The sequence below is a fragment of the Monodelphis domestica genome, chromosome 2 (genome assembly GCF_027887165.1).
Source record: "Monodelphis domestica isolate mMonDom1 chromosome 2, mMonDom1.pri, whole genome shotgun sequence".
Lineage (NCBI taxonomy): Eukaryota > Metazoa > Chordata > Mammalia > Didelphimorphia > Didelphidae > Monodelphis > Monodelphis domestica.
The window spans coordinates 543566168-543580957 of NC_077228.1; the positions used below are offsets into that span (position 1 = coordinate 543566168).

Sequence of the window (14790 nt, forward strand, 5' to 3'; positions counted from 1 at the left end):
GTTGGTGGCATATTGCTATGGTCTTTTTGCTAGTATTTTATTTATGATTTTTGCATCAATGTTCATTAAGGAAATTGGTCTGTACTTTTCCTTCTGTTTTTGATTTTCCCGGCTTGGGTATCAGCATCATATTTGTGCCATAAAGTGAATATGGTAGGATTTCCTCTTTGCTTATTTGATATTTGCGAAATATTTTGTATTGTATTTGGATTAATTGTTCTTTCAGGGTTTGATAGAATTCACTTGTGAATCCATCTGGCTCTGGGGACTTTTTCTAAGGGAGTTCATTGATGGTTTGTTCAATTTTTTTTTCTGAGATGGGATTATTTAAATCTATTTTCTCTTTTATTTTAATCTGGGGATTTATTTTTTTGTTACTTTTTGTTACCTTTTTGTTACCTTTTACCGAGTGTATCAGATTTATTGTCTTATAAGTGATCAAAATTGCTCCTAATGATTGCTTTAATTTCCTTTTCTTTGGAGGTGAAATCACCATTTACATTTTTGATCCTGGAAGTTTGTTCTTTTTTAAAAATCAAGTTAAGCAATGCTACACGTATTTGATTTTGTTATTGATCCATCTCCTAGTCTTATTTATTTGTTCAACAGTTCTTTCACTTTCAATTTTATTAAATTCTCCTTTGATTTTAAGAGTTTTCAATTCAGTCCTTAATTGGGGAATTTTAATTTACTCTTTTTCTAGTTATTTATTATTTGTATGCCCAATTCATTGATCTGCTTTCTGTCTATTTTTTAGATATAAGCATTCAGGAATATAAACTTTCCCCTGGGCACTGCTTTGGCTGTATCCCATAAGTTTTGATATTTTGTCTTCTCATTATCATCCTCTTCAATGAAATCAGTGATTTATTTGGTGATTTTTTCTTTGAGCTGCCCATTTTGAAGAGTGAGAGTATGTAGTTTCCAATCAGTTTTTAAATTGTCTTTCCATGGACCTTTACTGATTGTAATTTTTGTTTGGCCATCCCGTGTGGGTGGGTGCAGGGCCCGGTTCTGGGGAAGGGAGTGTTGACTGTGTGTGCAGGGGAGGGTGCATGTGCTTGAGGTGGGGGTCAGCTCTCGTGCTGTCCCATGGCCTCCTGTGCTGCAGAGCAGTGCTGTGTGGTACTTGTAAGCCCCTATCACCCCCTCCCTAGCCCAATGGTCCCAGGACAAGGAAGGAGCCTGAGAGAGAGGCCTGGAAAGGTCAAGGATACACTTTATTGCCAGGGGAGCTCCTGCCTGGCAGTGCCCACACTCTGGTTGCCTGGAGGGAGTCTGTGAGCAGCAGTCGGGGGGTGCATACTGCAAGCTGACGTGGAGTCCTGGGGAAGCAGGAGGGGGTCAGCCATGCATCTGAGGAGCTTTGTGGGGACTCAGGGAGGCCTGGGGTGGGAGGATGTTTGGGGGGTGCCTGGAGGGCCAAATGGAGGCCTCCTTTGTGAGTACTGCTGGGCAGCTGCTGAGGCTCGTGAAGGGGGTAGCAGGGTGGAGAGAGAGCAGAGCCCTGGCTTCAACAGCAGGATTTCTGGCCACAGGAGGTGGAGCAGCAGGAGGGTCTGCAGCAGGTGGGCCGGCAGATGAGGGACACAGAGGAGGTGGGCCGGCAGCAGGATGGGGCACAGCAGCAGGAAGGACCACAGCAGCAGGAGGTGGAAGAGGTGGTGCAACAGGTGGGTTTGCAGGAGAGAGGCACACAGCAGGTGGCTGGGCTACACACTAGTCGACAGCTCAGGGGCATGGAGCAAGCAGGCTGACAGCAGGGAGGCTGGCAGCAGGAGGGCACTGGGCTGCAAGAGAGGACTGGGCAGGCAGAGGTCACACAGCAGCTGGGTTTGCAGCACACAGGCAGGGAGATGCAGCAGCTGGGCTTGCAGCACATGGGCACACAGCAGCAGGACTGTATGGGGGCACTGGGACAGGTTTGGCAGCAGGAAACTCCACAGCCAGTGGACTGGCAGCAGGAGGGGGCACAGACAGCTGGGCAGGGCTGGCAGGAGGCGGGCACACAGCAGACTGGTCGGCACACGAGGGTGAGGCAGGAGGCAGGAGGGCAGCATGGGGCTGGGCAGCAGGAGGGTCCGCTGCAGCCGCAGGGCTCACAGCAGCTCTCTGGGCAGTCGTCCAGTTGCCAGGAGGAGCCCCCCAGGCACGAGCTGGGCATGCAGACGTTGCTGCTGCGGCTCACATCACTGGAGCAGACGGAGTTGGCGGAGGCTGAGGGCAAGCAGGGCCCGGAGAAACAGCTGTGTGCCATGCTGGGAGCCTCTGGGTGGTGCTTTGGGCAGGGAAGGGGGAGAGCAGGGGCTGAGTGTCTGTTGCAGGGAAGGGACTGAGCCTGTCTGGGAGGGGCTGGCAGGGGAGAGGGTGAGTATCAGAGTGTGTGAATGTATGTGAGTATGAGTGTGAGTTAGAGAGTGTGAGTGAGTGTGTGAAGGTCTGGCCGGGGGGGCCCTTTATACCCGCCTGCCAGGAGGATGTGCCAAGGGGCACCTGAGTCTTCTTCCGTGTTGTTGTCTTACTGGCCTTCAGACCCATCATTAGGGATGGAGCCCTTGTGGCCCAGTAGGTGCCCGTCATCCATAAACAGCCTCACTCGGGCCTCCACTTCCTCACTTCAGGAAACTTCTGTTGCTCTCTCTGGGCTAGTCCGGAGCATCCTGGGGCAAAAGGGACAGCTGGCAATGAGGGGGAAGGAGGGTGCCCTGTGTAGAGACAGGCACACCCTGGGGGGTTTCCAGGGAGGGAGAACACCCCCTCCCCCAGCGGTACAAGGAAGGCCTCCTGTACAAGGTCTAAGCTAATGATTCCTACAGCTGAGAGTAAGGATGGGCCACAGGGCTGCCTTCCCAGCATCCCCAGCAGCTGGGGAGACACAAGGTCCTGTCTGGTGGGCAGCAGGGGGCCCCTCTGGGCATGACACAATGTTTCTCCAGAGCAGTCTGGCCAAAGAGGGCTGGCAGCTGCCCAGGGCAGAGGATCAGGGGCTGCCCCCATCTCAATCCGATTCCCCTGTACTGGGGGTGGGGTTTGGGGGGGTGGATCTTGACCAAAATGGATCCAATCCCAGCCAATCCTGGCCAGCCTTCCCAGTCCCAAGTGCATGGAGCATTGATCTGCTGGGACCCTTCTGGGTGGCTCAGAGCCCCTTCTCTGGCTCTGAAGTCCCAGCTCTTGGGAGAGGGGGGAAGAGGCACATAAGAGTGGAGAGCAGCTTGGGGGCCCCTTTCTTATCCTTGGGGATGGGCATGAGGACCTCATCTGGCCAGTGGGAATCTGAGTGCCAGGAGGGCAGTGGGCCAGACCACAGAGACAGACAGAGTCAGAAGTGAGGCCACAGTCTCCTGGAAGAGGGAGGAGGTGATGGGTCACAGCAACAATTGGAACGGGAGCCCCTGGCAAGGAGAAATAATGTCTTTTCTTTGTCTCAGTCACCCAAGGGAGGAGAGTGGGTGATGGAGTGAGTATAAGGCAGAGAACACATGAGAGCAAGAGGGAGACACAAGGCCTGGGGAGGGGAGAAGGCTTAGAGCAGCTGTCATTGGCCTTTGGAGAGTTATTGCAGGATTCTGTGGATTCTTTCAACCTCTGGTTTGCCCTCATGTTCAGGAATATCAGGGCAGTTTTCCTGGACAATTTCTTGTACTTTGATGTCCAGCATATGTTTTGGTCATGACTGTCAGGGACTCTGATAATTCTCAGGTCAGTGGTTTTTGCAAGGAGATATTTCATATTTTCTTCTCCTTTTGATTTTGTTTTAATGTTTCTTGATGTCTCGTGAATTTATTAGCTATTTTTTGCCAAACTCTAATTTTTAAGGACTGGGTTTTTTTCCATGACCTTTTGGTTCTTTTTTTCCATTGGTCCCTTCTACTATTTCTTGTTGACACTGTTTTCTTCATTTTTTGCCCCCTTTTCCAATAGGGAGATTCTGATGTGAAGCTGCTCATTTCTTTAGTGGTTTGTGTGTGTGTGTGTGTGTGTGTGTGTGTGTGTGTGTGTGTGTGTGTGTGTATGTGTGTGTGTGTGTGTGTGTGCTCGCGTGCACGGACTCGCAGGTGCCTTTTTTCCATTTGGCCATTTTTGGTCTTTAAGCTGCTATTTTCTCTTTGCTTTACTTTCCTTTTCTCCCTCTTCCTTGATTCTGTCTTATTTGATTTTTGCAATCCTTTTTGAGTTTTTCCAGAGGTTTGAAGCAATTCCCAGATCTTTGGAGATTTTGCATTTACTTGTTTGTATCTTACCATCTCTTCTTGGTTCTCTTCTTTGATCTTTTTACCTGTAGACATTTTTGAGGGCCAAAAGGTGTCTTTATTTCCTGTTCTTTGCTCATTTTCCTGTCAGTGGACTGGGAAATCTGCATGTTGCTGAGCAATTCTGTCTTAGGTGTTGGCTCCCAAGGTTTTGTGTTGGGGCTGTCTTCCCGGCTTCTGGTTAGGCTTGAGGGCTCCCAGTTTTGGAGCTCTGGACCTCATTGCCTGGGCCTGAGACATTGAGGGGTGCATGTGAGGTGCACATTGTTGCAGTGTAGCCCAGTGCTGAGGGGTGGGCCAGTCTCCCACAGAGGATGGGACCTTGGAGTTGGCATGGTGTCGGTGAAATGATGGATGGTTTCCAGGTTTCACAGGATAAACTGCTCTGCCTTGGCTGAAGCCTGCCTTTATTTTATTCCTTCATGATCACACATCTGCTTGGCACACAGTTTCATTCTCAACATACATGTTTCCACGGAACCTAACAACAGACAGGAAGCCTAGGGAGATAGTCAATGAAACACTTTTGCTAAGTCTAGAATCATCCTGACCCAGGTATAGGTTTGGGAATCCAGAGCACAGATTTTCAGGAGGTTTTTATGCCTAACAATGAGGGTCCTCTCTAAGAGGGTGTATGAGAACCCTTAGGTTTAATTTTGTAAGTGGGCTCTCCTGGTAATATCCTGGAGGGTCAGAGGGGGACATCTGTATGTTGGTCTCATCTATTGTTCCTAGAGCTAAGTTAGAATCAATCATCGCAATTCCAGTAATAAAGGTATGTTAATAATGAAAGTCACTTGGGGGTGTATCAGTGGATATTTCCATCCTTCCTGGGGGCTGCTTTGCAGTCCCCAGTTTCCATGTGGATCATGTCAAACAGGGAGGTCTTTGATTGCTCCCTCCCGGCAACCCAGGACAAGGGATCACGAGTTTGCCTACACTGTGTTTCTGAGTGTGGCACAGTAGGTAGGGTGGTGATGGTCAGCCTGCACTGTTCTGTGTGCCTTTTTGCTTCTGGTTCCCCCTTGTTTTGTGGAATCCTCCTCTCTGTGCCTCCCATTCACATTGTGTTCAGTCAGAGAGCCCCCTGGCTCGTCCTGCTTTGACTGGTGTTCTTTGAGGCCCCTTTTAAGGGCTGGTTGGAAGGGCTATTCATAGAGGTTTCAGGCCTTCGCTGCCACTGAGGTGCCATCTTGGCTGCACCCCCAGAAGAGCTGTAGTGGGAGGATGGCAGCCCGAGGTCCCTGAGGGCACAGGCTGGCATCCATGATCTCACAGGTGGGATCACAGATGGCCGGCTCATGGGCATGGCCTCCTGCCTGTCTCCAGGATCTTGGTGAAGCCCAGGATGGGAGCAGAGAATGCTGAGGGCTTGAGCTCCTCTGCTTTGCCTCATGTTTTATTGAGGCCTAAGAGAAAAGCTGCTTCTGGAAGTGGGTGTTGGATGGGGCTTTGCCTTTTCAAGTGTGAGGGGGCCTTTGGGCTGCTTGGGCAGCAGGTGTGGAGAGTTGCCTGAATGAATCGTGTCCTGGTCCAGGCAGCACGTGGTAGGGTGCGACGTGTGGGAGCCCCTCAGTGGCTGTTGTTGTTGGTGCTTCAGTGGTTTTTGGTCTTGGCTGGCTCTTCCTGACCCCATGAGCTGTTTCCTTGGCAAAAAAAAATTTTCCATATTATTCATTTTATGGAAGAGAATTCAAACGAAAATCGGCTCAGAAGAAAGTTATATATAGCACGTTTGTGACTGCATTTAGACTCCCTCAGTTCTTTCCCTGGAGGCAGAAGGTGTCCAGTGCTCCCCTGGCTCTGCTCACTTCGTTTTGCATCAGTTCATGGAAGTCTTTCATTTTTTTTTCTGAAATCCTTCTGGTCGTCATTTCTTCCCCCACACCTCCCCAGCCCATATTGATAATTGTGCCAGGGTGATCGTTTAGAGTCTCCATCCCCAATCATATCCCCATCGACCCATATGATCAAGGAGGTGTTTTTCTTCTGTGTTTCTGCTCCCACAGTTCTTCCTCTGGATGTGGATACATTCTTTCATACAAGTCCTTAGAATTGTCCTGGCTCATTGCACTGCTGCTAGTAAAGTCAGTTACATTTGATCCTTCTACAATGTATCAGTCTCTGTGTACAATGTCCTCCTGGTTCTGCTCCTCTCACTCTGCACCAGTTCCTGGAGGTCGTTCCTGTTCACATGGAATCCCTCCAGTTCCTTATTTCTAGCTCATCACTTCTGATGGCACAGCATTGTCCAATCAATGGGCATTGCTCCTTTCCCAATTCTTTACCACTACAAAAAAGAGTTTCTAGAAACGTTTTTGAACAAATAGATCTTTTCCTTGTTTTTTTTTGTGTGTGTGTGTGTGGGGGGGGGTGGTGGTGGGTGGGAGAGAATGTCTTTGGGATACAAACTCAGTAGAGGAATTACAGGAAGAAAGGGTATGAACAGCAGTGGTGACTATTTCATTAAAAAATTAATGGAGAATGCATCTCCAGGGATGCTCATGTATGTGCTGGGGGCCCAATTTCTGATTCTGAAATCCATGGTCTAGGCAGTGATGGCAAATATTTTAGAGACCAAGTGCCGGACAATCAGGAATGACCCAGCCAAGATCAATATCGATAAATTTGTGAGTACAGCCATGACCGTCTCCAGGGTCATTCTGAAATATAGGATGGGAGCAGAGAAGGCTGATGGATGGTCTAGTTTATTAGGTCTTGAAGGAAGTCAGTTCTGGAAATGCGTGTCTGGGGCCTTGGTAGGCAGGGGCACAGGGCATGGGGTCATGCCGAGCACCCACGGGAATCTCTTTTTCTTCTCTCTGGAGCTGAGTGCACCAACGGGCTACTCCAAGAAGCTAGATGAGAAGTTGCCTGAATTCTCTCCTAGAAGCCCAGAGCAGGGCTGGGATCTTGGCTCAGTAAAAGCTCAATGAAAACGAGCTCAACCAAAAACTTGCCTCTCCTTAGTGAAAGCAGCCTGCTGCAGTTCCAGTGAGCTGAAGGTTGTGCCAGTGCTGCCATACTGTGTGCCAGGCACTGTGGTTAGCCCTAGGAAGAGAATGAATACACAAAGAAAGAGCATCCCTGCTATGGAGGAGCTCTTAAGGCAGGCAGAGGAGGGTGTGTGTGGAGAGCAGGGAGTCCTTGGTGGGGTGAGAACTTGCTTTTTGGAGTTGAGCCCAGGCAGAGCCCAGACAGAGCAAGTTGGGGGAGCTGAGAGGCCAGTCTGCCTTTTAGAAAGGAAGGCATTGGGAGGAGTCTGATGGCCTGCCTTCAGCCCTCTAATCTGGGGCACCGAAGCATAAGAAGGCCCAGGGGGCCCAAGTGTTCAGCCCCTTCGAGGTGTCCCTGGGATTGTCCAGGGCCTCTTAAACGATGGCATCTCCCACAGAATGGAGGAGGAAACACCATCCTTCTCCCCTCCTGTACCTGCCACCACCCGGGCTTCAGAAAAGAGGCACCCAGTGCTTTGTAGAAGTGTCTCCTTTGAATTTATTATGTTTGCGTTGGGGACACCCCTGGGGTGGGTGAAGCTGGAGTGGCCACGGGGCAAGGGGGGCCTCTGAGGAGAGCCAGAGCCTGTGTCCCCGGAGTCCTCCTCAGGGAGGTTGGGAAGATTCCCTGGGGGTGGAGGGCCCTCCGGGGTCTGGTGAGGCCCAGATGATGTCTGACAATGGCAAAGTGGCCTCCACAGCCTGCTGGCATGGGAGCCCCCCAGAACCATGGCTTGACTCCAACAGGTGGGATGGGCGTGACGCCCCTGCTCAGGCCCAAGAGGCTGTGCCCGCGGCGACCCGAGCTGGCAATGTTCCAGGCTTATTTGTGCTCAGCAGCAGGAGGGTCTGCAGACCAGGGAGGTGCAGGAAGCTGGCTGGCAGCAGGAGGCCTGGCAGGAGGGCACCCCACAGACTATCGGCTTGCAGCAGACGGGCACACACAGAGCGGGCTTGCAGCAGACGGGCACAGAGCAGGCTGACTGGCAGGGGCTGGACACACAGCAAGCAGAGCTGCAGGGAGCAGCCTGGCCGCAGGAGGCCTGGCAGGGGCTGGACACACAGCAGGAGGGTGAGCAGCTGCCACCCCCACAGACTGCCTGGCAGCTGGGCACCACAGGGCACAGTGGGCGGCACAGCAGGGTCACACAGCAGGCCGGGCGGCAGCAGGGAAGGGCACAGCAGACAGGCTTGCAGCACAGGGGCACGGAGCAGGGAGCCTGGCAGCCAGTGGAGCAGCTGGTGTGGCACATGGTGACTGGGTGGGGGGCCTTTCAGGAGAGGAGCAGAGGAAGAGGAGGAGGAGGATCTGGGTTTGGACAGCTTCTTCGGCTTGGATGAAGGCTTTTATAGGCCTCTGCACAGTGTGTCTGTTCCTGTTGTTGTTGTTGTTGATGGTGGTGGCAGTATAGTGTGTATGTGTGTGTGAGTGTGTGTATGTGAATGTGTGTTTATGAGAGTGTGTGTGTTTATGTGAGTGTGTGAGTGTGTATATGTCAGCGTGTGAGTGTGTTTTTGAGTGTGAGTGAGTGTGTGAGTGTGCATGTGTGTCAGTGCATGAGTGTGTGTGAGTATGAATGTGTCTGTGTGAGAGTGTGTGTGAGTGTGTGTTTGAGTGTGAGTGTATTTGAGTGTTTGTGAGTGTTTGTGTGAGTGTGCGAGTGGGTGTATGTAAGTGTGCGTGTGTCTAAGTTCTTGAGTGTGTGAGTGTGAATGTGACAGTGCATGAGTGTGTGAATATGAATGTCTGTGTGTGACTCTGTGTGTTTGAGTGTGAGTATGTGTGTGAGTGTGAGTGTGTGTGTGAATGTGTCAGTGTGTGTCAGTGAGTGTGTGTGTTGTGTTAGTGTGTGTTTATGTGAGTGTGTGAGTGTGTATATGTGAGCGTGTGAGTGTGTTTTTGAGTGTGAGTGAGTGTGTGATTGTGCATGTGTGTCAGTGCATGAGTGTGTGTGAGTATGAATGTGTCTGTGTGTGAGTGTGTGTGTGAGTGTGAGTGTGTGTGTGAGTGTGAGTGTGTGTGTGTCTACAGATCAAACTGTGGCTGTTTTCCTTCTTGTTTCTCCTGCCCATCCCTCGCCCAAAGCACTCATTAAGCTTCCTTGAGGTCCTTGTCCAGTGTTTTTTAGAGCCCCCAAAGTGTTCTTTGGGGCCCTGACCCCGATTTGGCCTTGTCAGGGTCCTCGGGCTCCCTTGTCTCTACAGCTTCCCTTTGAGGGAAATCGTCCAAGCGGGAAGCCTTCAGTGGCTCTGGGTCACCCCAAGACCGCCCAGAGTCAATACTTACTGGACCCGCCATCCACAATCCGGCCAGCCTCATGATGCCTCCCCAAGGGAACCGCAGAGTGAGGGCAGTGGGGAACCTTGCCCTGTGGAGAAGGGCATGGCCACTCCTTGGAGGACGTCCTATCACCCCATTGTTTGCGGAGAGAGAGCTAGCACTAGGTTTAGGGCTTTGCCCTTCCTCCTAACAAGCAGTACTCTTTGTAGCTTGGGAGAGCCCCAGGTGACTTCCTGAGAGTTCTGTGTCCAATCTTCAGCTGCCCAGAGGCCCAATGGGCTCGGGGCTGCCCAGGTTTCCCTCAGGCATCATCGTGTGGCTCCAGTAACCCCCATGGCCCGCGGGTGGGCTCTGATGATTTCCTAAGACTTCCCAACGTGACCCACATGTCCATCTCCAAGATGTCTCCGTGTTTCTCCTGCTCGTGCTCTTGGTGAGGACGGACAAGACGCCTCCTCTCTCTTCGGTCTGCTATTCCTTCACATCCTTCATGACAGCTCTCGTGTCCTCCCCAAGGATTGTCCGGAGAAATTGGTAGATCCTCAAAGGATAGGAAGAGGCCGGGTTTAGTTTTCAATCATTTTTATTTCCAAACTTTATTAACACATCTCCACAGACATTTTCTGAACGTTTACGATCCAGATTGTCTCCCTCACTTCTTCCCTCCCCTCTGCTGGAGCTGGCAAGCAATTCAATCTGAGTCTTACATGCATTCCACTGCAAACCCATTTCCAAATCATTCATTTTTGTAAGCAAATAATCTCCTAAAACCAAACCCCACATGCGATCCCCAAATGAACGAGTGATAAACCACCTTCTTATCTTCATTCCTATTGCAAGAGTTCTTCCTCTGGAGGTGGACAGCCTCCCGTTCAGAAATCCCTCCCAACTGTCCTGGATCATTGTATTGCGGAGAGTGGCAAAGTCAGTTACATTTGATCGTTCCACGCCATTGCTGTTCGTATGTACCGTGTTCTCCTGGTTCTGCTTATTTCACTGTGCATCAGTCCCGAGAGCTCTTTCCAAGCCCTTTCTGAAATCATCCTCTTCATCATTCCCTATGGCACAAAGTTTTCCTTCACCATCCTATACCTCAGTTTCTTCAACCATTCCCCAACTCATGGACATCCCTTTAGCTTCTAATTCTTTGCCACCACAAAAGGAGCAGCTGGAAAGATTTTTGTACAAGTAGGCCCTTTCCTGTCTTTCAAATCTCTCTTGGATACAGACCCCAAAGCAGGACTGATGGATTTTACACTCTTTTTTAGTTCTTTGGTCATCCTTCCAAATTGCCATCCAGAATGGTTGCATCAGTTCACAAGTCTACCAGCAATGCACTGGTATTTGAGCTTTGCTGCATTCCTTCCAAAATTTATCTCTTTCTTTTCCTGCCATATTGGCCATTTGGGTACTTAGTTCTCTGTATATTTTAGAAATGAGTCCTCTCTCAGGGGAATTTGTTATAAAAATGTCCCCATTTGTTCTTTCCCTTCCAATCTTGGTTGCATTGGTTTTGTTTGTACAGACCTTTTTAAATTTAATGCAATCAAAATTATTTATTTTACATCTTGTAATGTTCTCTATCTCTTGTTTGCTCATAAATTCTTCCCTTCTCCACAGATCTGACAGGTAAACTATTCTGTGTTCTCCTAAGTTACTCACAATATCACTCTTTATGTTTAAATTGTGTACCTATTTTAACCTTATCTTGATATAGAGTATAAGCTATGGATCTAAATCTAGTTTTTGCTGTACGGTTTCCCACTTTACCAACAATTTTTGTCAAATACTGAGTTCTTATTGCAAAATCTGGGATTTGGGGGTCTATCAAACACTAGATTGCTGAGGTCATTCACCCCAAGGCTATTCCATTGATCCACTATTCTATTTCTTAGTCAGTACCCGATTTCTTTGATGATTACTGCTTTATAGTACAGTTTAAGATCTGGTACTGCTAGGCCAGCATTCTTGACTTTTTTTTTTCAATATTCCTGATCCTTCGTTCTTTCAGATAAATTTTGTTTTACTTTTTTCTAGTTCCGTTGAACAGTTTTTTGCTAGTTTGATTGGTTATAGCACTGAATAAGTAAAGAAATTCATTTAGGTAGAATTGTCATTTTAATATTAAATATTAGACCAGTTTTGCATTCCTGGTATAAATCCCACCTGGTCATGGTGTATAATTGTTGGTGGCATATTGCTATGGTCTTTTTGCTAGTATTTTATTTATGATTTTTGCATCAATGTTCATTAAGGAAATTGGTCTGTACTTTTCCTTCTGTTTTTGATTTTCCCGGCTTGGGTATCAGCATCATATTTGTGCCATAAAGTGAATATGGTAGGATTTCCTCTTTGCTTATTTGATATTTGCGAAATATTTTGTATTGTATTTGGATTAATTGTTCTTTCAGGGTTTGATAGAATTCACTTGTGAATCCATCTGGCTCTGGGGACTTTTTCTAAGGGAGTTCATTGATGGTTTGTTCAATTTTTTTTTCTGAGATGGGATTATTTAAATCTATTTTCTCTTTTATTTTAATCTGGGGATTTATTTTTTTGTTACTTTTTGTTACCTTTTTGTTACCTTTTACCGAGTGTATCAGATTTATTGTCTTATAAGTGATCAAAATTGCTCCTAATGATTGCTTTAATTTCCTTTTCTTTGGAGGTGAAATCACCATTTACATTTTTGATCCTGGAAGTTTGTTCTTTTTTAAAAATCAAGTTAAGCAATGCTACACGTATTTGATTTTGTTATTGATCCATCTCCTAGTCTTATTTATTTGTTCAACAGTTCTTTCACTTTCAATTTTATTAAATTCTCCTTTGATTTTAAGAGTTTTCAATTCAGTCCTTAATTGGGGAATTTTAATTTACTCTTTTTCTAGTTATTTATTATTTGTATGCCCAATTCATTGATCTGCTTTCTGTCTATTTTTTAGATATAAGCATTCAGGAATATAAACTTTCCCCTGGGCACTGCTTTGGCTGTATCCCATAAGTTTTGATATTTTGTCTTCTCATTATCATCCTCTTCAATGAAATCAGTGATTTATTTGGTGATTTTTTCTTTGAGCTGCCCATTTTGAAGAGTGAGAGTATGTAGTTTCCAATCAGTTTTTAAATTGTCTTTCCATGGACCTTTACTGATTGTAATTTTTGTTTGGCCATCCCGTGTGGGTGGGTGCAGGGCCCGGTTCTGGGGAAGGGAGTGTTGACTGTGTGTGCAGGGGAGGGTGCATGTGCTTGAGGTGGGGGTCAGCTCTCGTGCTGTCCCATGGCCTCCTGTGCTGCAGAGCAGTGCTGTGTGGTACTTGTAAGCCCCTATCACCCCCTCCCTAGCCCAATGGTCCCAGGACAAGGAAGGAGCCTGAGAGAGAGGCCTGGAAAGGTCAAGGATACACTTTATTGCCAGGGGAGCTCCTGCCTGGCAGTGCCCACACTCTGGTTGCCTGGAGGGAGTCTGTGAGCAGCAGTCGGGGGGTGCATACTGCAAGCTGACGTGGAGTCCTGGGGAAGCAGGAGGGGGTCAGCCATGCATCTGAGGAGCTTTGTGGGGACTCAGGGAGGCCTGGGGTGGGAGGATGTTTGGGGGGTGCCTGGAGGGCCAAATGGAGGCCTCCTTTGTGAGTACTGCTGGGCAGCTGCTGAGGCTCGTGAAGGGGGTAGCAGGGTGGAGAGAGAGCAGAGCCCTGGCTTCAACAGCAGGATTTCTGGCCACAGGAGGTGGAGCAGCAGGAGGGTCTGCAGCAGGTGGGCCGGCAGATGAGGGACACAGAGGAGGTGGGCCGGCAGCAGGATGGGGCACAGCAGCAGGAAGGACCACAGCAGCAGGAGGTGGAAGAGGTGGTGCAACAGGTGGGTTTGCAGGAGAGAGGCACACAGCAGGTGGCTGGGCTACACACTAGTCGACAGCTCAGGGGCATGGAGCAAGCAGGCTGACAGCAGGGAGGCTGGCAGCAGGAGGGCACTGGGCTGCAAGAGAGGACTGGGCAGGCAGAGGTCACACAGCAGCTGGGTTTGCAGCACACAGGCAGGGAGATGCAGCAGCTGGGCTTGCAGCACATGGGCACACAGCAGCAGGACTGTATGGGGGCACTGGGACAGGTTTGGCAGCAGGAAACTCCACAGCCAGTGGACTGGCAGCAGGAGGGGGCACAGACAGCTGGGCAGGGCTGGCAGGAGGCGGGCACACAGCAGACTGGTCGGCACACGAGGGTGAGGCAGGAGGCAGGAGGGCAGCATGGGGCTGGGCAGCAGGAGGGTCCGCTGCAGCCGCAGGGCTCACAGCAGCTCTCTGGGCAGTCGTCCAGTTGCCAGGAGGAGCCCCCCAGGCACGAGCTGGGCATGCAGACGTTGCTGCTGCGGCTCACATCACTGGAGCAGACGGAGTTGGCGGAGGCTGAGGGCAAGCAGGGCCCGGAGAAACAGCTGTGTGCCATGCTGGGAGCCTCTGGGTGGTGCTTTGGGCAGGGAAGGGGGAGAGCAGGGGCTGAGTGTCTGTTGCAGGGAAGGGACTGAGCCTGTCTGGGAGGGGCTGGCAGGGGAGAGGGTGAGTATCAGAGTGTGTGAATGTATGTGAGTATGAGTGTGAGTTAGAGAGTGTGAGTGAGTGTGTGAAGGTCTGGCCGGGGGGGCCCTTTATACCCGCCTGCCAGGAGGATGTGCCAAGGGGCACCTGAGTCTTCTTCCGTGTTGTTGTCTTACTGGCCTTCAGACCCATCATTAGGGATGGAGCCCTTGTGGCCCAGTAGGTGCCCGTCATCCATAAACAGCCTCACTCGGGCCTCCACTTCCTCACTTCAGGAAACTTCTGTTGCTCTCTCTGGGCTAGTCCGGAGCATCCTGGGGCAAAAGGGACAGCTGGCAATGAGGGGGAAGGAGGGTGCCCTGTGTAGAGACAGGCACACCCTGGGGGGTTTCCAGGGAGGGAGAACACCCCCTCCCCCAGCGGTACAAGGAAGGCCTCCTGTACAAGGTCTAAGCTAATGATTCCTACAGCTGAGAGTAAGGATGGGCCACAGGGCTGCCTTCCCAGCATCCCCAGCAGCTGGGGAGACACAAGGTCCTGTCTGGTGGGCAGCAGGGGGCCCCTCTGGGCATGACACAATGTTTCTCCAGAGCAGTCTGGCCAAAGAGGGCTGGCAGCTGCCCAGGGCAGAGGATCAGGGGCTGCCCCCATCTCAATCCGATTCCCCTGTACTGGGGGTGGGGTTTGGGGGGGTGGATCTTGACCAAAATGGATCCAATCCCAGCCAAT

At 50.0% G+C, this 14790-nt stretch overlaps 2 protein-coding genes across 2 annotated transcripts; both read right to left on the reverse strand.

Annotated features, from left to right (window-relative positions):
* Positions 1–1212: 1212 nt before the first annotated feature.
* Positions 1213–2263, reverse strand: LOC130456875 (keratin-associated protein 4-4-like). Its single transcript, XM_056814582.1, has one exon. It carries the CDS (start codon positions 2255–2257, stop codon positions 1514–1516), a length of 744 nt encoding a protein of 247 aa, XP_056670560.1. The 5' UTR covers positions 2258–2263; the 3' UTR covers positions 1213–1513.
* Positions 2264–12927: 10664 nt separating this feature from the next.
* On the reverse strand, positions 12928–13978 carry LOC130456877 (keratin-associated protein 4-4-like). Its single transcript, XM_056814584.1, has one exon. The coding sequence runs from the start codon at positions 13970–13972 to the stop codon at positions 13229–13231; it is 744 nt and encodes a 247-aa protein (XP_056670562.1). The 5' UTR covers positions 13973–13978; the 3' UTR covers positions 12928–13228.
* Positions 13979–14790: the final 812 nt, after the last annotated feature.

Excerpts from the sequence above, each read along its gene's own strand:
- LOC130456877 (XM_056814584.1), bottom strand. The coding sequence starts at position 13,972 with ATGGCACACAGCTGTTTCTCCGGGCCCTGCTTGCCCTCAGCCTCCGCC.
- LOC130456875 (XM_056814582.1), bottom strand. The coding sequence starts at position 2,257 with ATGGCACACAGCTGTTTCTCCGGGCCCTGCTTGCCCTCAGCCTCCGCC.